This window comes from Vipera ursinii, assembly GCF_947247035.1.
Source record: "Vipera ursinii genome assembly, chromosome: 1".
NCBI classification, from domain to species: Eukaryota; Metazoa; Chordata; class Lepidosauria; order Squamata; family Viperidae; genus Vipera; species Vipera ursinii.
Genome location: NC_139512.1, coordinates 175,205,996 through 175,232,487, shown reverse-complemented (window position 1 = coordinate 175,232,487; position 26,492 = coordinate 175,205,996). Strand labels below are relative to the sequence as shown.

General features: G+C 39.9%; 1 protein-coding gene across 4 annotated transcripts in view; it reads left to right on the top strand.

The window, feature by feature from the left end:
* Positions 1-26,492, top strand: part of TRAK2 (trafficking kinesin protein 2) — a 38,401-nt gene that overhangs the window by 4,834 nt on the left and 7,075 nt on the right. For 2 of the 4 annotated variants that reach the window (XM_083350095.1, XM_083350096.1), the window contains 11 exons: positions 1,001-1,163; positions 6,606-6,800; positions 12,738-12,814; positions 14,658-14,774; positions 15,803-16,012; positions 17,978-18,056; positions 19,057-19,187; positions 19,311-19,385; positions 23,322-23,459; positions 24,820-24,896; positions 25,847-26,050. In XM_083350095.1, coding sequence (XP_083206221.1) covers positions 1,127-1,163; positions 6,606-6,800; positions 12,738-12,814; positions 14,658-14,774; positions 15,803-16,012; positions 17,978-18,056; positions 19,057-19,187; positions 19,311-19,385; positions 23,322-23,459; positions 24,820-24,896; positions 25,847-26,050 — 1,340 coding nt within the window. In that variant the 5' untranslated portion in view covers positions 1,001-1,126. Of the gene's footprint in view, positions 1-901; positions 1,164-6,605; positions 6,801-12,737; positions 12,815-14,657; positions 14,775-15,802; positions 16,013-17,977; positions 18,057-19,056; positions 19,188-19,310; positions 19,386-23,321; positions 23,460-24,819; positions 24,897-25,846; positions 26,051-26,492 lie in introns of all 4 variants that reach the window. The other 2 variants (XM_083350097.1, XM_083350098.1) reach the window with 2 other exon arrangements.

The window sequence follows — 26,492 nt, the reverse complement described above, 5'->3', positions numbered from 1 at the left end:
TTTAAAGTATTGTGTATTTATGTGTGGGTGTATAAGGGTGGTGCATGTGTATGTATTTTTCCTAAATGACTTTGCATTAAGAAAACACATGCATTATTATATATGTTATAAAGTTCAAAGTTTTAATTTGCTGTAATTTATTTCTATTCTGCTTTTTAACCAAGGACTCATGGCAATTCAAAATGATTAATACAGATACAAAATTATGTATTGCAATAAATTTTATATAATTATATTACTAATATCTTATTTGTAGGAAAGTAATCTTTCCCACTTTGTTTAATTAAACAAAACAATATAGAGGGGGGGAAATAAAACAGCAAGAGTATTTGAATTAAGCTTGGCATTCTTGCAACTGATATTTAGACTTGCCTATGAGACATCTATATTTTAAGCCATGAAAAAAAATTGGATTCTCATTATTAATTTTATAGGTTCAAAGCTCTCTCTACTATCTTATATTTTGTTTCTTTTGTTTGTTTTTAATTCATTTTTAAAGAAAACATTATTCCTTTTTAGCATTTGGGACCTAGCAATTTAGGCATGCATGTAATGCAATATACTTTTCTATAAAATCATGCAATGGTCCCTCCCAAAGGAAAATTCATTCTAATATCAAAGTGTTTGTTGTTGGGATATTTCGATTTCATATTTGAGTATACATTGTAACTGGATATATATCAAAAGTAACTTTGTTATATATTCAGGTTTCTTTTCCATTCTAGATTTTCATATGCAAGGATAAAGCAAAAAAGAGTGGCAGAAAATGAATTAGAAAACTAATTCGATTAAGATGGGGAAAAGATACAGTTACTCATTTAGCAGTAGTTAGAAGAATTGTTTAACATTAATGTCTGAAATTGAATTTTCACCCTTGTTTTCCTCTCCCCCCCCCCCCAAGATGGTGAATGAACTGGGCAAGATTGTGATGTAAAGATAGTGAACCTGGCAGTTTCAAATGTATCTTCCTTTGGCCTAAATTATCCTCTTGTCTGTCTAGTTGACATGAAATGAATGCCAGCAATAGATTATTGCCAAATGATCATTCAGCTCAAATGAGAAGGAGCAAGATATAAAATGGAAAGAGGATGTGGTTTTCGAAGAATTGAGGCCTGAAGCACCCCTCATGAATTTCAACCACAGCAATTCAGAGAACATCACTGGTAAGCTGATGAGTTAATTAAAAGGCGCTGGTAGATGTTTTGGAAATTATAACTGCTTCAGGGGTGCAATCTTCAGTAGTTTATATTGAACTTTAGAATTATCTCAAATTTACAATGAAGCAATGCCTTTATTAGGCCAAACTCAAGGTTGATTAAATGGCATGTAAATTTTTCCAAAGTGCTTAAGCAGGCAAATCATATAAAAATTAGAAAAAGAATTGGGAAGGGGAAGAAAGAAAAAGCAGCAGGACAAATTAAAATACTAATAAAAGTTGTATTAAGAAAGAAATCCATCTTAAAATCAGTACAATTGATGAAGAACCATAGTTGTTTTGTTTTTAGTTAGGGTTAATTGATTTCTAGAGACATCACCCTGCCAACAAAAGTGCGTATAGTCAAGGCTATGGTTTTCCCAGTTGCAATGTATGGCTGTGAAAGTTGGACCATAAGAAAGGCTGAGCGCCAAAAAATTGAAGCCTTTGAACTATGGTGCTGGAGAAGACTCCTGTGAGTCCCTTGGACTGCAAGGCGATCAAACCGGTCAGTCCTAGAGGAGATCAACCCTGACTGCTCTTTAGAAGGCCAGATCCTGAAGTTGAAACTCAAATACTTTGGCCATCTACAGCTGAAACTCGAAAAATTAGAATATCGTGCAAAAGTTCATTTATTTCAGTAACACAACTTAAAAGGGGAAACTAATATATCAGATAGACTCATTACATGCAAAGCAAGATAGTTCAAGCTGTGATTTGTCATAATTGTGATGATTATGGCTTACAGCTCATGAAAACCCCAAATCCACAATCTCAGAAAATTAGAATATTACATGCAATCAATAAAACAAGGAGTGTAAATAGAACAATATCGGACCTCTGAAAAGTATAAGCATGCATATGTACTCAGTACTTGGTTTGGGCCCAAGTACTGTGAAATATTGGATTCATCTAATATTGTATTACATTAGTATGCTAACATCTAGAGGTGAAACTCGAAAAATTAGAATATCGTGCAAAAGCTCATTTATTTCAGTAATGCGACTTAAAAGGGGAAACTATGAGATAGACTCATTACATGCAAAGCAAGATAGTTCAAGCTGTGATTTGTCATAATTGTGATGATTATGGCGTACAGCTCATGAAAACCCCAAATCCACAATCTCAGAAAATTAGAATATTATATGCAATCAATAAAATGAGTGTACATAGAACAATATCGGACCTCTGAAAAGTATAAGCATGCATATGTACTCAGTACTTGGTTTGGGCCCCTTTTGCAGCAATTACTGCCTCAGTGCAGCGTGGCATGGAAGCTATCAGCCTGTGGCACTGCTGAGGTGTTATGGAAGACCAGGATGCTTCAATAGCGGCCTTCAGCTCTTTTGCATTCTTCGGTCTCATGTCTCTCATCTTTCTCTTGGCAATGCCCCATAGATTCTCTATGGGGTTCAGGTCAGGCGAGTTTGCTGGCCAATCAAGCACAGTAATCCCACGGTCATTGAACCAGGTTTTGGTGCTTTTGGCAGTGTGGGCAGGTGCCAAGTCCTGCTGGAAAATGAAGTCAGCATCCCCATTAAGCTCGTCTGCGGAAGGAAGCATGAAGTGCTCCAAAATCTCCTGGTAGACGGCTGCGTTGACCCTGGACTTAATGAAGCACAGTGGACCAACACCAGCAGATGACATAGCTCCCCAAATCAACACAGACTGTGGAAACTTCACACTGGACTTCAAGCATCTTGCAGTGTGTGCCTCTCCATTCTTCCTCCAGACTCTGGGTCCTTGGTTTCCAAATGAGATGCAAAAGTTGCTCTCATCAGAAAAGAGGACTTTGGACCACTGAGCAACAGACCAGGTCTGTTTTTCTTTAGCCCAGGTAAGACGCTTCTGACGTTGTTTGTTGTTCAGGAGCGGCTTGACAAGAGGAATACGACATTTGAAGCCCATGTCCAGGATTCGTCTGTGTGTGGTGGCTCTTGATGCACTGACTCCAGCCTCAGTCCACTCTTTGTGAAAGTCCCCAATGTAGGGAAAAGAATTCAGACCCGGGTCGATAGAGATGCTCTGAACCAGCCAGGCAGCCTCGTTTCTCTAAAAACACACTGAGCACCTGCCCACTGAACTTTTATTCACCTCCTTTTTCTGAATACCAAATACAACATTACATAAACCCCATCAATCTCAAAAAATAGGATACATAGTGATAATTGGATATGTAGTGAGAACTTCTCAGGTGCCTATGAGATCATTACAAAAACAAGATACTAAAAGATATATGTGAAAGCTCTATCATTGTTCTGTACCAGCCTACTACCGGCCCTGCAGAAAAGGCAGGGACAACCCCTTTACAAAACGGCAAGAGGCTGGAACTAAGCCTGCCAAATTTATTAACATAAAACAGAGCAAACACGAACCATGAAACAGGAGCTATTCAAACGGTTGCCTTCAGCAAACCAGCCCTCCCACACATTCCTCTTTTAAACAGTTCAGGGCGTGGCTTCTCTCTGCCTCCTTCCGAGGTGCCCCATTGCCTTCCTCTGTTTACTCCTGATTGACTGCCTCCTGCGTTGGGCGTCCTTGAACAGGGCCAGCTGTGGGTCATCTTCACGCTGTCAGGCTCACACAGCTGGGTCTGCGTCGTAACCAGATGGGAGGGGCCTGGCTGAGGGCTCTGCAGAGCCTCAAGGCTATCCTCAGCAAGCTCTCCAACACCCCCCTCCTCCTCCTCTGAATCGTCCGACCCAACTGCCGAACCCACAGGCTGACCCTGAATCACAACAATCATAGCGTTTCCAAAACCTCCCACATGCCATCCTGTGCGAACCAGGAGAGTGTGCTCATCACTGTAATTCACGTAGAGGCCGATAAGAAACGTTTGGGAAAGCTGAAGGTTGGGAGGCCAAAAACTGGCCGTTCCCACACCCCAACACTTTTGAATGGCCTTTTCCTGAATCCTCTCCAGGCTGCGGTCATCCCTGCTGCTTATGCACCTTTTTCTTCCACACTTTTCCCTTCCACATAACTTTCTATTAATGTGCTTTGATACAGCACTTGGGGAACATCCAACTTCTTTTGCAATTACCTTTTGAAGCTTTCCCTCCTTATGGAGGGTGTCAATGATGGTTTTCTGCACAACTGTCAGGTCAGCAGTCTTTCCCATAATTGTGATTCCTACTCAACCAGACTGAGAGACCATTTAAAGGCTCAGGAACCCTTTGCAGGTGTTATGGCTTAATTAACTGATTAGAGTGGGACACTTTGAGCCTAGAATATTGCACCTTTTCACAATATTCTAATTTTCTGAGATTGTGGATTTGGGGTTTTCATGAGCTGTACGCCATAATCGTCACAATTATGACAAAATCACGGCTTGAACTATCTTGCTTTGCATGTAATGAGTTTATCTCATATATTAGTTTCCCATTTTAAGTTGCATTACTGAAACAAATGAACTTTGCACGATATTCTAATTTTTCGAGTTTCACCTGTAATGAGGACTCACTGGAGAAGAGCCTAATACTGGGAAAGATTGAGTGTAAGAGAAGAACGGGACAATAGAGAATGAGATGGCTGGATGGAGTCACAGAAGCAGTAGTCATGAGCTTAAATGGACTCCCGACGATGGTAGAGGACAGGAAGGCCTGGAGGAATGTTTTCCATGGGGTCGCGATGGGTTGGACATGACTTCCCAACTAACAAGAATAAATTGATTTCTAATAGAAGTAAATGTTTAAGATTTGTGCTGTTTCTTACTAGCCTTAGTTCAAAATACAGGGAGTGCAGAATTATTAGGCAAATGAGTATTTTGACCACATCATCCTCTTTATGCATGTTGTCTTACTCCAAGCTGTATAGGCTCGAAAGCCTACTACCAATTAAGCATATTAGGTGATGTGCATCTCTGTAATGAGAAGGGGTGTGGTCTAATGACATCAACACCCTGTATCAGGTGTGCATAATTATTAGGCAACTTCCTTTCCTTTGGCAAAATGGGTCAAAAGAAGGACTTGACAGGCTCAGAAAAGTCAAAAATAGTGAGATATCTTGCAGAGGGATGCAGCACTCTTAAAATTGCAAAGCTTCTGAAGCGTGATCATCGAACAATCAAGCGTTTCATTCAAAATAGTCAACAAGGTCGCAAGAAGCGTGTGGAGAAACCAAGGCGCAAAATAACTGCCCATGAACTGAGAAAAGTCAAGCGTGCAGCTGCCAAGATGCCACTTGCCACCAGTTTGGCCATATTTCAGAGCTGCAACATCACTGGAGTGCCCAAAAGCACAAGGTGTGCAATACTCAGAGACATGGCCAAGGTAAGAAAGGCTGAAAGACGACCATCACTGAACAAGACACACAAGCTGAAACGTCAAGACTGGGCCAAGAAATATCTCAAGACTGATTTTTCTAAGGTTTTATGGACTGATGAAATGAGAGTGAGTCTTGATGGGCCAGATGGATGGGCCCGTGGCTGGATTGGTAAAGGGCAGAGAGCTCCAGTCCGACTCAGACGCCAGCAAGGTGGAGGTGGAGTACTGGTTTGGGCTGGTATCATCAAAGATGAGCTTGTGGGGCCTTTTCGGGTTGAGGATGGAGTCAAGCTCAACTCCCAGTCCTACTGCCAGTTTCTGGAAGACACCTTCTTCAAGCAGTGGTACAGGAAGAAGTCTGCATCCTTCAAGAAAAACATGATTTTCATGCAGGACAATGCTCCATCACACGCGTCCAAGTACTCCACAGCGTGGCTGGCAAGAAAGGGTATAAAAGAAGGAAATCTAATGACATGGCCTCCTTGTTCACCTGATCTGAACCCCATTGAGAACCTGTGGTCCATCATCAAATGTGAGATTTACAAGGAGGGAAAACAGTACACCTCTCTGAACAGTGTCTGGGAGGCTGTGGTTGCTGCTGCACGCAATGTTGATGGTGAACAGATCAAAACACTGACAGAATCCATGGATGGCAAGCTTTTGAGTGTCCTTGCAAAGAAAGGTGGCTATATTGGTCACTGATTTGTTTTTGTTATGTTTTTGAATGTCAGAAATGTATTTGTGAATGTTGAGATGTTATATTGGTTTCACTGGTAAAAATAAATAATTGAAATGGGTACGGTATATATTTGTTTTTTGTTAAGTTGCCTAATAATTATGCACAGTAATAGTCACCTGCACACACAGATATCCCCCTAAAATAGCTATAACTAAAAACAAACTAAAAACTACTTCCAAAAATATTCAGCTTTGATATTAATGAGTTTTTTGGGTTCATTGAGAACATGGTTGTTGTTCAATAATAAAATTAATCCTCAAAAATACAACTTGCCTAATAATTCTGCACTCCCTGTAGATAACATTACTCATTTGTTTCACAATGTTGAAAATCATTTATTTAACAAAGAAAACAATGGTTTTCTTTCAAAGTTGATCGGTAGTATGTTGTCTTCATATATCTTTAGATGTTTGCCCTAATGAAGACCTTCCTGAAGTGGAGCTAGTAAGCATGCTAGAAGAACAGCTGCCTCAGTACAAATTACATGTGGATTCTTTATATCTTCCTGTAAATGATGATTGGATCCAGTCAAGAAGCTCTCACAGTCATGATCCTGAAATTTCTTCTCCTGTACTTGCCGAGGAGGCACTCCATTATATGAGTAAGTAACCCAATACAAATATAAGCATTAAAGATACGATCAACCTGCAAAAAGGGCTTAAGTATCTCCAGATTTGGAAAACTGTATGTTTTCCAAAATTGATATAAAGAACGAAGCTTGGATATTTATTTATATATTACAACCTAGCAGTTCGAAAGCACGTAAAAAATGCAAGTAGAAAAATAGGTACCACTATGGTGGGAAGGTAACAGCGTTCCGTGCACCTTTGCCGTCCAGTCATGCCGGCTACATGACCACGGAGACGTCCTCGGACAAGCGCTGGCTCTTCCGCTTTGAAACGGAGATGCGCACCGGCCCCTAGAGTTAGAAACGACTAGCATGCATGTGCGGGGGAACCTTTACCTTTTTAAAATTCTCAAATCTGTAATAATTAACTGGCTGAAACTGTATCATAGGGCAATATGTTTTGAACGAATGCCTCAAGTAGGCTACTTTACAGAATGTTTCCAAAATCCAGGATCCATCACTCCCAGGGAATTGTAATTTGGCAAATTTTATAAAACATTTTATGACATAAAAATTATGATAAAGCATTTTATGATATAATACAAAATGCCATAAAACATTTCCTGTAGTCAACTGCAAATGTTTGACTGTGCTATATGGTTCAATAAGGCTTACTCTCAAGGGAGATATATCTCTGAATATCTCCCTAAATTGTTAAGAACTTTCCAGCCACATTAGAAGCTCTTCCATTGTTGAAGGCATTGAAGAATCTAGTAGGGACATAAGTAGTCTTTTGTTGTCCTTTTTCTAACAAAATTTTAAAAACAGTGGAATGTCCTATGAACATTGCTCTTGTTAAATGAACTGTTGAGGAACATGGGAATAAACAACAGTGAACAGATTTGTTAAAATGGCATTGATTGCAGATTATGTATAAGGCAATAACATCAGCCTATGTCAAGCCCTAGGGGACGTGGTGGCTCAGTGGGTTAGGACGCTGAGCTTCTTGATCTGAAGGTCGGCAGTTTGGTGGGTCGAATCCCGAGTGCCGCGTAACAGAGTGAGCGCCTGTTACTCGTCCCAGCTTCTGCCCACCTAGCAGTTCGAAAGCACGTAAAAATGCAAGTAGAAAAATAGGGACCACTACGGTGGGAAGGTAACGGCGTTCCGTGCGCCTTTGGCATCTAGTCATGCCGGCCACATGACCACGGAGACGTCCTCGGACAAGCGCTGGCTCTTCAGCTTTGAAACGGAGATGAGCACCGGCCCCTAGAGTCGGAAACGACTAGCACGCATGTGCGGGGGAACCTTTACCTTTACCTTTATGTCAAGCCCTACAAAATAAGACTATTAAAATCTCTTCCTACTATCTGTTACTCAAAAACAATGTATCAGTTGGTTAAATATTGACTTATACAACTTTTTATTATCTGTATTTTTGATCAGCATTGTGTGTGTGTTCAACTTTCTGATCTTTCGGATTGAACTTTCAGTCAACCCAGAAAAGTGAAATTCAATATTGAGTAAATAAGTGCAGCTTTAAGGAGCTGCTGGCAAATATAACAATTATGCTTTTGCTTGATCCAAAGCACTTTTCTACTTCAGATTGAAATATTGGATTCATCTAATATTGTATTACATTAGTATGCTAACATCTAGAGGTGAAACTCGAAAAATTAGAATATCGTGCAAAAGCTCATTTATTTCAGTAATGCGACTTAAAAGGGGAAACTATGAGATAGACTCATTACATGCAAAGCAAGATAGTTCAAGCTGTGATTTGTCATAATTGTGATGATTATGGCGTACAGCTCATGAAAACCCCAAATCCACAATCTCAGAAAATTAGAATATTATATGCAATCAATAAAACGAGTGTACATAGAACAATATCGGACCTCTGAAAAGTATAAGCATGCATATGTACTCAGTACTTGGTTTGGGCCCCTTTTGCAGCAATTACTGCCTCAGTGCAGCGTGGCATGGAAGCTATCAGCCTGTGGCACTGCTGAGGTGTTATGGAAGACCAGGATGCTTCAATAGCGGCCTTCAGCTCTTTTGCATTCTTCGGTCTCATGTCTCTCATCTTTCTCTTGGCAATGCCCCATAGATTCTCTATGGGGTTCAGGTCAGGCGAGTTTGCTGGCCAATCAAGCACAGTAATCCCACGGTCATTGAACCAGGTTTTGGTGCTTTTGGCAGTGTGGGCAGGTGCCAAGTCCTGCTGGAAAATGAAGTCAGCATCCCCATTAAGCTCGTCTGCGGAAGGAAGCATGAAGTGCTCCAAAATCTCCTGGTAGACGGCTGCGTTGACCCTGGACTTAATGAAGCACAGTGGACCAACACCAACAGATGACATGGCTCCCCAAATCAACACAGACTGTGGAAACGTCATACTGGACTTCAAGCATCTTGCAGTGTGTGCCTCTCCATTCTTCCTCCAGACTCTGGGTCCTTGGTTTCTAAATGAGATGCAACTCTCATCAAAAAAGAGGACTTTGGACCACTGAGCAACAGACCAGGTCTGTTTTTCTTTAGCCCAGGTAAGACGCTTCTGACGTTGTTTGTTGTTCAGAAGCGGCTTGACAAGAGGAATACGACATTTGAAGCCCATGTCCAGGATTCGTCTGTGTGTGGTGGCTCTTGATGCACTGACTCCAGCCTCAGTCCACTCCTTGTGAAAGTCCCCAACACTTTTGAATGGCCTTTTCCTGACAATCCTCTCCAGGCTGCAGTCATCCCTGCTGCTTGTGCACCTTTTTCTTCCACACTTTTCCCTTCCACATAACTTTCTATTAAGGTGCTTTGATACAGCACTTTGGGAACATCCAACTTCTTTTGCAATTACCTTTTGAGGCTTTCCTTCCTTATGGAGGGTGTCAATGATGGTTTTCTGCACAACTGTCTGGTCAGCAGTCCCCCATGATTGTGATTCCTACTGAACCAGACTGAGAGACCATTTAAAAGCTCAGGAACCCTTTGCAGGTGTTATGGCTTAATTAGCTGATTAGAGTGGGACACTTTGAGCCTAGAATATTGCACCTTTTCACAATATTCTAATTCACTGAGATTGTGGATTTGGGGTTTTCATGAGCTGTAAGCCATAATCATCACAATTATGACAAATCACGTCTTGAACTATCTTGCTTTGCATGTAATGAGTCTATCTTATATATTAGTTTCCCCTTTTAAGTTTCATTACTGAAATAAATGAACTTTTGCATGATATTCTAATTTTTCGAGTTTTACCTGTATAATAGAAAAATGGATTTGTCAGTGAAGCTAAACTCCTAATATGATTGTGATAGTCCACTTTTAATGCCCTTTATAATTCCCAAACTAGAAAACTAGTTGACTTCTGTATTCGGAACTTCAATAGCCAGTATTGCAGTATAGCTCCTCCTATTTTATGATACTTCTGCTTGGAGAAATGTTGATTTGATAGCTGAGTAAATACTAGGGAGGGTTGCTTAAAGGTTCAGTAGCATATGTGCTGCAGAACAAAAGGTAAAGGCTATCCATGACTTCAGCTTGCATCCAGTTCTTCCAAACTACTCCTTGAATATAAGTTGCCAGATGGATATAGCCCTAGATAAAACGGATATGAACCAAAATGAAGAGCTACTTATGGGTATAACTCTACAAGGTAAGTGTACACATAAACATTAGCATACACACACACACACACACACACACACACACAAATACTATATTTTCCAGAAAATCTAAGAGTTTTATTAAAAAAACTGCATTTTTATATGTTTATAACTGATGTTTGGATTTTTTGATGTTTGCTACCTGATTACAAATCAGAAAGTCCTGAGATTCAACTTTTTCAAAAGTTAAGCAATTTTAATAAGGTCTTTTTGTCTTAGACTATAAGGAAAAACTGAATACAATCCACAACTGAATACTCAGTTGTGTAAAGTAAAATATTGTAAACTTTACATAGGCAAGAGATGGTAAGAAGGAGAGTATTTTCACTGATTACCCCCTTCTCTATTATTTCTTTACATCTATTGCCACTAAAACTCTTTCCCAGAGGTTTGGGAGACCATTTGGAAAACAGATTGCTACAGTGAGGAATAATATGTATTAAAATGGATCCTCCTTCCTGATGGACAGAAAAACATCTAGTTTACAGTGTAGAAATCTTCAATGATTTCTACGTTACTTCTGAAAGTAGAAAGAACCCTTTTATTTTTACTTGTGCAATTTATTTCAGATATTTTTCTTAGTGAACTTTTAATATTGCTGCACACTACTTAAGGAATAGGATAACTTGGTTCTCCTATCTTTGACTTACTGGTTAAGCTGAGCAGGTTTTTGACCTTTCCTTTTAATAAAAATGGGTACTTTGATAATTGGGTCTATCTTCTCCTCTAATAATTTGTAAACTGTTAGGATATAAATATCCACAGAAAATATTTGTCATACGTCTGTTTCCTGTTTGTGTGGTAGAGAGGGTATTGCTGCATGGAATAATAAATTGAGTCGGCTACATTTTTTTCTTTCAACCTGAAGAAGAAAAAAATTATGTACAGTAAAGAAGATTGGGACTGTGTCTATCTGCCTGTCTTGACTATTTGCCCTTTGGCTAGATAACACCAATTTTGAAAGAGAATTGAACTAAATTTGGTCTTTAGAGATAGAAGTGAGCAAAAGAAAGACTATGATTCAGAATTTTGTTGACTTCTCTACTCTATCCTTTCCTCCTCAGTCACCTAATCCAGAACAGAGCTATTATTAAAAATTCAGAGAAGAAAAACCCGAAAGCCATTTTCTGTGTGTTTTTGCTACTTTATTTTTTGCCTAAAGTTAAAAAATCGAAACTTCTGGTGACTACACCAGCATAGGATTTTTCTTTGAAATAACACAGAAGTAGGCTTGCCACTGCTATCCTTCAGGAATGTTTTTTTCATTCTTACAGCCCACCAGCCTGGGACTTGTTAGTGATGTTCCATCCAAGTACTAACCCCTTAGATCAGGGGTGTCAAACTTGCGATGTTACATGACGTCGCGCGACGTATCGGAGCTTTTTCCCCATTGCCGGCAATGGGGTGGGCGCAGTTTTGTCGTGATGCGTCTGGCCCGTGGGCCGGCCGTTTGACACCCCTGCCTTAGATTCTCAATATCCCTTTTATCATCTCTTATTGAGATCAGCTGTGTTTAGCCAGTTGCTGCAGCATGTTCTGTCAATCTTTGCATACATTTGTGTGTGTGCGTGTCCTTAAATCAGTTTTAGACTCCTACTGAATGTCTGGACTAGTCCTTACAGTTTTCTTGACAGTATTTCTGGAGATGGTTTTCCTGGGACTGAGAAAGAGTGACTAGCCCAAGGTCACCCAGCTTGCTTTCTGCCTAAGATACAACTCTGAGACTCCTGAACACTAGATCAGACTGGTTCTCTTGGCTCTACCAATTTTTTTTTCTTTTCATTTGGAAGTATTGCTTGCTTATTCCTGCAACAGTTGATAAGGGAAGAAGAAAAATGGTTGCCCTACTCTTTTCCCTGGGTAGCTGAAAGATGAACACAATTGATTTGTGAGTAGCTGAATGGTGGATATAGACAGTTTGTGAATAAGCAAGCTGCCACAACACACTTTTAGGTAACAATAGTAAAAAATACAGGTTTTTTTGCAATGAAGTGTCCTGCTTCTACTTGAAGATTGCCCTTACAGTATTGAATGAAGTTGTCCAATTCTTGTATTAAAGATAATACTTTATGACTTGAACATGCAGACCTTTATATACCAAAATGTCTTTTGTTACTTTGAAAACTATTTTTTCCTTATTTTCTTTAATTAGATTTTATTCCACAATAATATAATGCAATGAAGTCTAAATTTCTTTTTTCCAATTCTTAAATCACTGGTCTTCACAATTTTTATACATTCTCAAGTATGTTATTCTTGGGAGTATATTATTTTCATTTGTTTAATCGCATTAAGAAATTGTTTTGTTTTTCAGTTGTTGGCACAGATAGAGGAGAGTATGTACCAAAAAACTGCAATGATATTGAAGTAATCACTCATCTGTTGGCTGAGGTAAAATTGTCATTGTTGTTTTATAACTAAACATAGTTTTACAAATTGGAAATAAATATTTTAAATTTTAGAAAGAAATGGATAACTTTAAGAATAGGCATTTTAATAGTGTTATTAGGGTGTTCAAGTTCCAACATTATAATATTTCGCTGATTCATGTGACCCAAAGGTGGCTTAAAATACGGTAGAATCTCTCATGAAGTGTCACTGGTAGAAAAATAGTAAAGACATTGCTGAACAACACTGGCTCTTTTACATTCCAAATTTCAGCCTGGTTTTAAACCTGAAACAATAGCCAGTGGACTAGGATACAGGCTGGGAAAAACAGCTCAAAGTTTTATTTTCCCCAGAATAGATCCTGAGAAGAGCAAAAACTGTAGAACCACGTGTTTTTTTTTAACATGACTGGCCCCAAAGCTCTAGGAGAATAAGAACTAGTAAGATGAAGTCAGCAAAAAAGTACAGCCTGAACCACCAGAATTTTAAAAAAGAGACTGGACAAACATTTGTCTGAAATGTTTTAGGGTTTCCTGCCTGAGCAGGGGGTTGGACTAGAAGACCTCCATGTTCCCTTCCAACTCTGTTATTGTTATTGTAATGATTGGAAATGACTTTGAGAGACAGAAGAAAGAGCCCAGACTAGCCAACAATCTAATAAGAAACAGCTAACATTCCTTCCACAGAAGGAATGTGGGCATGGCAAATGTCTCAGAAGGGATTCATTCTAATTTTTTGGATCGTAAAGGCAAAAGGAGGGATTTGCAGATTCTGTTAATGTAATCTTCAAATAAAGATAGAGTGTAATACTCCTGGGTGTACTTGTCTGGATTATCTTGTAAGGGTGACAATTACCATTTTCAGAGTTGGTTTGCTTAGTAGCTCGTGCTTCTATCCTCCATTCCTCCAGTGTTTCTTTCCTTGCTGTGTTAATGATTGCTAGCATTGGTATGTATATCTGGGCCTTTGTTTTCTTGATTGTAATTATTTATTCTTTGATCAAGTGATGTGGTGGCCTACGACTGAAGGCACTCACCTCCCACTCAGAGTTTAATCCTACATTGTGATAGATATTTCTGTCCTAGGGTGAAAAGAAAAACATTTGCTGCAAATTCTGCCTGGCATGAGGAAGGGCATTCAGCCAGTAAATGCTCAGCTCCATCCAATTGCCCAGATTCTACCCCGAATTAAGGGATGTAAAAAGGGAGTTTTTAATTATTAATTCTTTGATATTCCAGTGTCAGATTTATATTAGAACCATGGCCACATCCCCCAAAACAACTTGGACACTGATAAAACCCATTTACAAAGGAAAACTGAAGCCGTTTATTAAAAAGTTTAGTTATCAATCTTTATGCTTGATCCAGATTCTTAGTAAAGTGGGGAAGGGTGTCTTCCCATTCAGTAATAGGCTGGCAGCTTAATTCCAGATTTGGGTGGAATTTTTTATATTGGGGGATAGCTATATCCAAGGTACCCACAGAACTCAAGAGTTTGGAAGTTGAAGATTAGAGATCTCAAGAAAAGAAATGTCTTGTGTTTGTGGTACAGCTGATTCTAGATTATTTTTTCCCTAAAGGGCTGGCTCAGAGATTCAGTTGTGGATTGTATTCATAAAAGCATAGTAATGGCTTTTATGTTGCTTTTGATTTCTGTCAGTTCTCAAATGACAAATATTTGGAAAAGATCCTGTGTTTTCCTGAGGTATTTTTGAAGTGCCACAACATTATCAAACTCAAAAGTCTGTCTCTTTTCTTCATTTATGTGCACAAATGAAGAAAATGCTACCATTTGAATAACTTCTGGGGGAAAAAAATAATGCTGTTTTTAATGGTTTTCTGAGCAGAAAGATAGAGATCTAGAACTAGCAGCACGGATTGGACAAGCCCTTCTTAGACGAAACCATAGCCTAACTGAGCAAAATGACGTTCTGGAGGATCAGTTGGGTCAAGCCTTTGACAAAGTAAGTGAACAGGTTTAAGCTTTGGGGATTTTAAGGGGTTAATGCATTATTTAAGCATCTGTTGAAGTTATATTAACTATGAAAGCTGCTTTTGAGAAATCAGATGAAAACTTTCAACCTATTGATGTTAGAAGCTTTCTTTCCTACAAAGTTTCAAGTTACTCTTTGTTCAGTGAAGAAAGATGGAAGAATGTTGCGGCCTATTTTATTTATTTCAAATGTGGAAGCGTGTATGTATTATGCAGAGCTGAATATTCAGCTGAACTCTTCCTTGTGTACTTATTTTTTTGCACCATGTTTCAAACTATTTATGTGTGCTGCATCTTAAATAGAGAGTAAAAATGGGAATTACAATCCATGTAAAGAAAATAAAAATTGAGTCTAATATTTGATGTATGTAGTTATATGAACAAAATTCCCAATTGTCATGATTCTTCTACCTAAAAATAGAAAAGGGTTAAAAAAAACAAAGAATATATTTGAAAGTATTTGATTCAGCAACTTTAGTGAATCCTAGGTCTATATAATGTTTGGACTGGTACCCATTTAATTTAGGTCCCAGGGAAAAGCATCTGAGATATAATTAAAATAAATAAAATTTACCTATGGTTTTAATCTCACTACATAAAGAAGCAGTTGGACCATGTATAGATATATCACATTATAAATAAAGAATTCTGGTGTTTGATGAATATGGAAAATAGTTCTTTATTTTCCTAGAATTAAAAAAATACTGGATGATAGATTGGTAAATATTTCTTTAGAAAACTGATACTTGGAACATGGAATGAGCAAAGATACCTTCCATTAATATTTCTAAGCTTTTTCATAAAAATGTAATTTGGAGCAAATCTATATTTAATACTATTTTTTTTAAAAAAAGTGGGGGGCGATTAGCATATTCTAAAGAAGTAATAATGAAGATAGCAGTACAATTGTATTTTAACTAGACTGTTGATTCACTAGCGTAAATTGCATTGTTTTCAGTAAATGGTTACATTTACTAAACAAATATGCTTTAAAATCAGATTCACCAGCTACAACATGAACTAACAAAAAAAGATGAACTGCTTCGTGTGGTATCCACTGCTTCTGAAGAAAGTGAGACTGACTCTAGCTGTTCCACACCACTTCGCTTCAATGAGTCCTTCAACTTGTCACAAGGTTTCTTACAGTTGGATATCTTGCAAGATAAACTCAGGGAACTGGAAGAGGAAAACCTGTTACTTCGAACAAAGGTAACTTACACCCTTATTCCTGTTGGGAATTATTAACTGAATTAAATTCAAGCATTGAAGAAGGATATATTAACATGGCTAAGGTCATGCTTATGGAAGAAGTAATGAGTAGGATTGTTCAACCAAAAAAGGACAGCAAAAAGCTCCCAAAGGGTATCTCCAAACTGAAGAAATGGACATCAGAATGCAATGTAGATGCAAATGACCCAAAAGCAATTCTAACTTCACATGGATGCTGTGAGACTTGAGATGACAGAGACTGACCAGGACAGAAATGTAAGCTGACTGTGTGGATGCTTCAGTGAAAACCTTTCTACACTGTGGCTGCTATAAAAAATGTGAATTCTTTTATTCAAGGCATTAGAAATTGAAAATAAAATTAGCAATACTGTAATTTCTTTATACAAATCAGTGGAATAACTCTACTAGAGATATTTATAGAGGTATTAATTCCGTCTGTCTTGGTGCATGCCCTACTTCTCTGTGGTGTATCTCAAGACCATAGTGTCTTCCTTGGTTCTGCTTATGTTCACTCACTTTTTTTCCAGATAGGTGCAGCTACAGCAGACAGATACGGCCCCAGGTCAACATCCAGGAAATAAATAAGAAACATGCAAATCAATTTCAAACAAATACGGAGCCTCTTTTATTCCCCAAAGTCCTTGATTGTTGATTCAGAAGTGTGGCAGCTATGCTTGCCTAATTGATTTATAAGCGAGAATTTAAAAAACAGGTTCAACCCAAATTGGACAGCTTGAAAATCATCAAATTGACTATCCAAATTAGCAATGATTTAATTCTTTGGTTAGATTTCAGATGAAGTTATATACTTTATATTTAGAAAAAATTAATACAGGTAGTCCTCAACTTATGACTGATCGTTTAACCATATATTGTTCACGTGAGGAAGGTTCCTGTTGCTGAATCATGATCACTATTTTGTAAGAAAGATGTATATCCAGTGAAAGAAAATTTGGGGGTATTTAGTTATGAAAGTTTTGATGCTTCTAACTGATACTGGTGACATTATTTGAATTCAGACAAACAGATTCTTATGACATATGCAGTGAACTTGAATATTTTACTTTTGGAATTATTTGTTCTGGACACTTATCTAATTACATATTTGATCTTAGCAAGTCTTATGTTTTTAGATACTAGTTTAAATGAAACAAGTGCCACAATGGATTGTCGTATTTTTGATTCTAATGTAGGGCTATATCCAGTGGTGTAGATGTAATGACATCCATTAGTTTAGTTTAGTTTAGTTTTATTGGATTTTTATACCGCCCTTCTCCCGAAGGACTCAGGGCGGTGAACAGGGCATATAATAAAAATACAAAAGTACAAAAGTTAAAAAAGAATTAAATTAATGCCCAAAATAAAACAATAAGAATATACAAATAATTAAAACCCTAAATTGACTCCCCATCAGGCCAGGCCAGCTTGTTCAAATAAGTGGGTCTTTAACCTGCGCCGGAAGGAGCGGAGATCCGGTGCCATCCGGAGCTCAACCGGCAGTTGATTCCACAGAGCCGGGGCGCCCACAGAGAAGGCCCTCCCCCTGGGGGCCACCAGCCGGCATTCTCTGACCGGAGGCACCCTGAGGAGGCCCTCTCTGTGGGAACGCACAGGGCGGAGGGGAGTTGACGCCGGCAGCAGGTGGTCCCCGAGGTATTCCGGACCCATGCCATGTAAGGACTTAAAAACCATCACTAAGACCTTGAACCTCACCCGGAAGACAACTGGTAACCAATGCAGCTCGCGGAGCAAAGGTGTAACATTCCTCTCTCCCTCAGAATGTTGGAGATCCTTCTGAAGAACTTTCTGTTGGAGCCAGATTGTAAATACTCCCCTAACATTAAATATATTCCAGAGTGAACATTTTGTTATATAGAGAATGGGAAAAAAAGAATATATTATAGTGTTCCTCATAAAATTAACGAAACTCATAAATTTTTGAAGGCATGCCATCTGAAGACTGAAACCATGACATACGAAGATAAGGAGCATCAGCTAGTCACTGATTGTGTTAAAGAAATAAGTGAGTATTTTGATCATGTCTTCCACAAAGAATATACAAATTCAGTTCACCTGTATACCTGCCGGTTTGAGCTCTGTACTATTCTTAATTTCATTTGGTCCTTTAAAAGGCAGTTGTCATGGTTCTGGCTGAAAAGCCCAACGAAATAAATCCACCAGAAAGATTGCAACCTCTCATGTAAAACTTTATTAGTCATAGAATACCGGTACTGTAGAAAGAATTCCAGCTCTGGCAATATGGCAGGGAAAAAGATAATTAAAAGAGTAAAACCTTTGCACCCCTCTCTGATGGTTCATGATGTCCAATTAGTCTTTGAACAGTTGTTATGAGAAGACAGCCTCTGTTGCCAAAACATCTCTTCTCTAACCTCCACTCTCACACTGATAGAAACCACCTGTGAATGCCAAACCTTAACCCTTCCCTACCCCCTTGTAACTGTAGGCAAGCTAGAAGCATCATGGCAGGTCTTCATAGCTTGATAGTATTATTTCAGGGTCCTTCAGCATATAATTGAATTTCAATTTATATCATCCCCCATATTTGGCCATACTTGCTTGAGTGCAAGGGGTTGTAATTCAAATAATTAGCAGGTAATAAATCCCCCAATTTAAAATTTATATGTGAATAGAAACATGTACACTTTTAAACTGTATTTTTTTCTATCAAGTTCAATTCCCCATACCTTTTATCTGGCAGTCTTTAAATATGGTTATTAATTGTGAATCCACTAGCCTTCAAATTAGGTTAATAGCAAATTACCTTTGCTATTAAGTAGGGTATTAAAACCAGAGTTTTGGACTGGCTTTAAAAACTTGATTAATGGAGAATCCTTTTTTGTGGAGACCTACGATTCAAGCAGGCACACTTATTTAGTTTGCATTTTTTGGGGGGGATTTTGCTTAAAATAACTTTTATGAAAGGCTTTAAGGAGTTTGTTTTTCAGAAAGGATGATATACTGCTGGTCTCTTAACAAAGCATGTATCCTGCTATCTATTTTAGAGGAAACAAATGCTCAGATTGCAAGAATGAGTGAAGAACTGATGAGGAAGGATGAAGAACTGATTCACTACCAGGAGGAAATCTCATCCCTCTTATCTCAAATTGTTGATCTTCAGCATAAGATCAAAGAGGTAGATGTGCACAAAGTTCAGAGAAGAAAAATGGTGAAAGTCAAACCATTACTTGTAGTAAGAAGTTAATACCTCTAGCAGAGTCCATATAGGATTAAATAATCATATTTTATATATCCTCAGCATGTAATCGAAAAAGAAGAATTGAAGCTGCATCTGCAGGCTTCTAAAGATGCCCAGAAACAGCTGACAGCAGAGGTATTGATGCCATCTACTTTCCCATTTTTGATGACAAATATGAAAAAAGAATAAAATGTAAATATTTTACATGAGAATATTCAGATTTTTCCTGAATATTGATGGAGAATTTCTGGGACACAGCTTTGATTCGGGTGCGATTCACTTTGGTTTGGTTTAACATATGAAGAAAAAACAGATTTTTTTTTAAAAAAAGAATCCAGATTAATTTTTATTCATTGTTTAAACATTTTTCCTACTGCCAGAATATTATGGCCGGAACATTGGAAGGAGAAAGAAGCCATGAAACGTATTTCAAATGGTTCATGGTGCAATTCTGTATATGTTTGTGTTGAGGCAGAATTCACTGTGGTTGGTAACACCAGACTTCTGCAGAATTGTTATGTTGCTCCTCTATTGCTAAAAGGCTCAACATGCCTGCTTTCATCTCTTCCTTGAAAGGCTTTTGGTTGTCCTTTAAGTATAGCCAGAAGACCTTGGTGGATCTTAAGGCAGCATAAAGCCTTCAAGAGACTGTGGCTAATGTATACTTTATGCCATGAATCTGGCACATAGACCTAATATTTTATATAGTAGCGATAGGTTTCTGGCCTTATATATTACATGCGGATCTGGCCTGCATTACGGAAACCTGGTTAGGACCTGAGGGTGGTGTCCCTTTGGTAGATCTTTGCCCACCAGGTCTCCGGGTGCTACACAGGCCTCGGGCTCAGGGAAGAGGCGGGGGAGTGGCGGTAGCGGTGAGGGAGAACCTGTATCCGCGAGAGGCCACTGTTGTCCAAATAGCCAGGTGTGAGTCTCTCCTCCTTAGATGTGGCCCTAAGGCTCAGTTGGGCTTGCTGCTAGTGTACCTTTCACCTAGTCGCGTAGCAGCAGCCCTGCCCGAGCTTCTTGTCATCCTCTCGGGACTGGTGGTTGAGTTCCCCAAAATTATGATCTTGGGTGACTTCAACTTACCATCCCTGGGGAGATCATCTGAGTTGGCTCGGGAGTTCATGGCTTCCATGACGGCCATGGACCTGACGCAGATAATCCAGGGCCCAACTCATGTAGGAGGACACATGCTCGATTTGATTTTCCTATCTGGACAGTGGTTAGATGATCTGGGTGGGGGCTCTCCAATTGTTACGCCCCTGTCATGGACAGATCATCATCTCCTGCCGCTGACCTTCCGCTTTGCCACTCCCCGTCGTGGGGTTACTGAACCAATGAAATGGTACCGCCCCAGGCGGCTTATGGACCCTGGGCGGTTCCAAACAGCGCTTGGCCCCCCACCTGCCTCCTTTGCTCATAGCTCGGCCAGTGCCATGGTGGAAGCCTGGGAAAAGGCAGCCACAGAAGCACTCGACCGAGTTGTACCCATGCGGCCCCTGACCCGTTGCAGATCCCAGTGGGCTCCATGGTTTTCTACGGAGCTCCAGGAGATGAAACAGCAGAGACGGGGCCTAGAGAGCTGTTGGAGATCCAGCCGATCCGAATCCGACCGATCGCGACTAAGGTCCTTTACGAGGTCTTATCTCGCGGCGCTAAGGAGGGCAAGGTCTAATTACTTTGCTGCCCTTATCGCATCCGCAGATAATCGCCCGACCGCCCTGTTTAGGGTGACCCGCTCCCTCCTTAATCTAGAGGTGAAGGAGGATCCCTTGCAGGGTCGTGCTGAGGAATTTAGCCAACATCTGCTGGACAAAATCGCTCGGATCCGGACCAGTCTGGATTCCAACTGGGCAGAGTCTGACGATGAGAACATGGACAGTCTTGTTGATGTTATCTGGGAAGAGTTCGATCCTGTGACTCTGGACGAGGTAGAAAGGATCATGAGGAAGCTAAGCTCCACTACATCCTTATTGGACCCGTGCCCCTCCTGGCTGGTTTATTCGGCTCGGGATGGGACACGAGCCTGGATCCATGCAGTGGTAACTGCTTCATTGAAAGAGGGCAGTTTCCCCGCAGCCTTGAAAGAAGCGGTGGTGAGACCCCTCCTCAAAAAGCCTTCCCTGGACCCAGCTGTTTTAAACAACTTTCGCCCGGTCTCCAACCTTCGCTTTCTTGCGAAGGTTGTTGAGAGCGTAGTGGCGCATCAGCTTCCTCTGTTCCTAGAAGATACTGATTATCTAGACCCGTACCAATCGGGTTTCAGGCCTGGACACAGCACGGAGACGGCATTGGTCGCTCTGATGAATGATCTCTGGCGGGCTCGGGACAGGGGTCATTCCTCTGTCCTGGTCCTATTAGACCTCTCTGCGGCTTTTGATACCATCGACCATGGTATCTTACTTCGGCGTCTCAGGAGATTGGGAGTGGGAGGCACTGTTCTTCAGTGGTTCTCCTCCTACCTTCTGGAACGTTCACAGTGGGTGTTGGGTGACCAGAGATCGACCCCGAGGCCTCTCATTTATGGAGTTCCTCAGGGGTCGGTCCTCTCACCTCTCCTGTTTAACATCTATATGAAGCCGCTAGGTGAGATCATCCGTGGTTTTGGAGTGGGTTATCATCAGTATGCTGATGACACCCAGCTTTTCATCTCGACCCCAAACCACATCAGTGATGCCCTTGGCGTGATGTCCCGTTGCCTGGAAGCGGTCCGGGAATGGATGGGGAGGAACAGGCTTCAACTCAACCCGGACAAGACTGAATGGCTGTACATACCGGCATGTCAGGATATTCAGAGTATTCCATCCCTTAATATTGGGGGCGAGTTACTGCCCCCCGTAGATAGGGCTCGCAACCTGGGTGTCCTAGATTCACAGCTCTCCTTAGAAGATCACATAGGAGCTGTGACTAGGGGGGGCTTTCACTCAGGTTCGTCTGGTGCGCCAGCTACGACCCTATCTGGACCTAGATGCCTTACGTACAGTCACCCATGCACTTGTGACCTCTCGTCTTGACTACTGCAACACTCTTTACATGGGGCTGCCCTTGAGAATCACTCGGAAGCTTCAGCTGGTACAGAGTGCAGCTGCACGGACGCTTTTGGGGGCTCCCCGATACTCCCATATTACACCTCTGCTTCGTGAGCTGCACTGGCTTCCAGTTGCCTTCCGGGTGAAATTCAAGGTGCTAGTGATGACATACAAAGCCCTACATGGCATGGGTCCGGATTACCTACAGGAGCACCTACTGCCAGCGTCAACACCCCTCCGTCCTGTGCGCTTCCACAGAGAGGGCCTCCTCAGGGTGCCACCGGTCAGAGAATGCCGGCTGGTGACCCCCAGGGGGAGAGCATTCTCGGTGGGGTGCGCCAATCCTCTGGAACCGCTTACCAGCCGAAATCCGGATGGCCCCCGACCTTCGCACCTTTCGGCGAGATTTAAAAACCTATCTATTCCAGCAAGCTGGCCTGGCCTGATAGATTTGGGGTTTTATTTGTAGATCTGGGGTTTTATTTGTTTTATTGTTGGTTTATTGTATACTTACTTTGCTCTGTACACCGCCCTGAGTCCTCCGGGAGAAGGGCGGTATATAAAACAAACAAACAAACAAATAAATAAATAAATAAATAAATAAATTTAGAGCACTACTTAAAAATTAAGATTGCATCCAATGTTATCATTCCTAGTTTTACCAGAATAGATTCCTCTTCTTTCTGGCAGCTCCTTGTGCTTCCCTCAATTCTATCCTAGCAGAAAAGAAACGCTCTGGAGAAAAGAGAAAGCCCCCGTGCCATGCTGGCTGTTGGCTTTTTTTGGAGGTGGGGGGGAGGAGGATACTGTAATAATTTATATAGCATTTATTGTATCTTAAGTTTTTAGCAGCTGTTAACGTATTTCGGCCACACTAAGTGTTTCATTAGTACAGTTGTCATTTTCTAATGGTAATTGGTTATCTTCTATTTATTATACGCAATTGTCCCCAAAATTTCTGTTGGTTAAGTGAGACGTTTGTTAAGTTACCGTTCTCACGGCTGAGCGAATGATTGACCTTTTCTATTCTTGTAAGTTACATGAAGTGCAAGAGCGGAACGTGGAATGTCTGGGGATGCTGCATGAGTCCCAAGAAGAAGTGAAAGGATTGCGCAGTAAAACAAGCCAAGCTGCCCTTCACTGTCGATCCCAGTTGTGTGGAGCATTTCCTGTGGTAATTCAAGCTTTCTGACTATAGCAGATTTCATTAGTTAAGCTCTTTCATCCTGCCAATAAAATTTCAAGGGGAAACTCAAACTGTTCTGCGGAAGTTGACACCGGTGATCCTTTCTAAATTTAGCTTCTTTATCTACATCCCACTTTATTCCATAATGGCTGAGTAATTTCTTTCATTTGGAGAACAAAGAAGGCAATGCTGTATGAGGCCTGACACTTCTTGTTTAATGCGACTTTCTTAATTTTATTGTTGTGAGCTGGAAGAAACACTACGCTGCTTGAGCTAGAGTTGAAACTAAGATTTGTGTCCACCACCTCCTTCTGACTTTACTCTCATTATAAAAGAGTCTCCTATAAACTTCTCAAGCAGTTTTTTTTTCTGTTGTGTGTCAGTTTCTGAATTCTGAGGGAAATGGAAGGAACAGATTCCTTGGAGAGACCTTTGATTATCTGCTTGTTAAAGATGTCTATTATATTTGCTGACTTTTCCCCTTTTAAGAAAAAAAGAATGTTGGGAACATACGTCTTTGGAAGCTATGTTTTATTTGAACATGTGGTTTGCCATGAGATTAGAACATGTACATTTTGATACAACTCATAAAAAACTAGAAAAATTACATTTCCTCATCTATATTAACATCAGTTGCAATTTTTCTATGTAGTTGTCCACTTGTAATACCTGCTAATTTCTTTTGGCGTTTATTGTAAAGAAATATTGTATGAAATATTTTATTGCTACATAAATAGATTAAACAGCAAATTTACTCTTAAGCAGGACAGTCAGAATAACGCCAGTAGCGTTACAGTGGCAGAAGCCCTGTTCCTTTTCTCAGTGTGTCATGACATTCCACACCTTCCTGGCAGGGATAGGCTTATATCAAGAATGCCATCCTAATGAACAGTCAATTCTTGTGGATACTAGGAATTACCTCATTCTTTCATTGTTGTAGAAAAAAACTCAATATGACTGTACTATAAAACTAAGCAATGAATTGCCAAAGTAGTGCTGCGGACAGGCTGTCAAAATCACTTCTGAATGGTTTTTAATAAAGCTACTGGTTCCTATTGTACTTCATTTTTTAATGAAAATACAATAAATATCTCTTTAGAAAAATGTCTTTGTTCTGAATTATAGTTGTCAATTACTTTGGCACCCTTTACATTTTGTTAACATATTTAGCAAGAGGATGAGGAAACTTTTGGATATGAATGTACTGATTTCCTAATTATTCCAAATTAGGTACTTATTTTGTCCTAATTGGAGATTCCTCAAAAGAAGTAATAATTGTTGTAGCTCTTAATTATTTTGTAAACTGAGCTTAAGAAACTTGTTAATTCCCACTGTCTTAAATTTGAAGGAATCTCTGGCAGCAGAAATCGAGGGAACAATGCGGAAAGTGCTAAGTTTGGATGAGGAATCGCTGTCTAAACAAAAGTAGGTGCAGTTCTCGTGTTGTTTTTTTCCTTAACCTGTTTTGCGGGTTCTCCTGTAGAGCTTCTTCCCTATAATATTATAGTATAATATTAAGAGAAGTTGATATAGTTCCACATAGATAACCTTTATTATTTTATAGTAATATACTCTCTCCCTCCCCCCCCCCTCTCTCTCTCTCTCTCTCTCTCTCTCTCTCTCTCTCTATATATATATATATATATATATATATATATATATATATATATATAAAGCTATTATGCAATGTGTTAATTACACTCTTAATGAATGCAAGCTAAAATCAAATCCTTTATGTTTAATTCATGCTAAACCCTGAAAGATTATTCCATAATATTTTAAGATAAGAACATACGCAGTTCCAGTAATTACAAGTAATTTCTTTCATTAGAAAAACTACCAGCTACATTTTTATTTTCACAACTTTTTTTCAGGCATATAAGCTAATTGCCCTCTATGTGATTTCCATTAGGAAATTGTGTAGTCATTTTTTGTATCTTTTACTGCATATTAGGAGAACATTTGCAATAATTTCCTTAAGGTTTCTTGGCACATGGATATATTACACCGCTACTTCTCAGTCCATAGGGTAACTTAAAAAAGTTAAAAGTGGAAGGAGCTGCAGCATAAATCACACATAGGACCCATTATCTCTCAGTGCACAAAGTGCATTTGTTTCTGTAACTCCCATAGTGTAAATAAATGGGTGAGATAAAGCCCGCCTATCAAAATGAGATGGTGAAAGGAGAAATACGTGCATCACTTTGTATGCATTGCTCCTGTTCTGCTTTCAAAAGCACGCAGGATCTTTGGTACCACCCAGCCAATTACTGGCCCATCTCTTCTCATATGAGTGTTGTTTCAGCAACTGGGGAGATGTTTTTATTATCCAGACAAGGTTTTTGTATTCATGGTCACTTTCCCTTTTTCCCTAGGATTCAACAGAAACGTATATTTGATACTGTTAAACTTGCTAATGATATGCGTGGCCGTTCTGCTTCGTGTCCTGTTTCACTGTCCATTCCAGGATCTAATCGTTCAAGTGTTGTCATGACAGCAAAGCCTTTTCATTCTGGCTTGCAATATGTGGAAGGAAAAGGACCTCAAACTCTAAAGGCCAGCCCAGAGGATGTTTCCAAGTAACGAAACAGCAGTATTTGAGCTTTAATTGGCTATGTTATATTCTGCACAACTGCCTTTTTGGGGGAGGGAGGGGGGAATTGACAGCAGTTTTTAAGCCAAATTCTGCTTTTTTTTCTTATGCTTTATTCAACATATATGTTGAGGACTATCGAGTAGAAGGCTGCATATAACCATTTTTCCTATCAGTAATTTAATGTTGTGCCTGCCACGGACAGCATTTTGGCATCAGTCAAGTAGTATAATAACATCAGTTTAGAACATGAACAAGCAACAAAGAAAAGGTAGCTTTACTTCTGTTACCCAGATTTCCTTCATGGAGTTTTCACCCAACTCTCTTCACTGTGGGTGGAGACAACACAGTTAGGAGACAACAGGGACAGGATGGAGCTTAGCACAAATCACTTTACAGTAGCTACCAAAGGAGCAGATTATTATTAT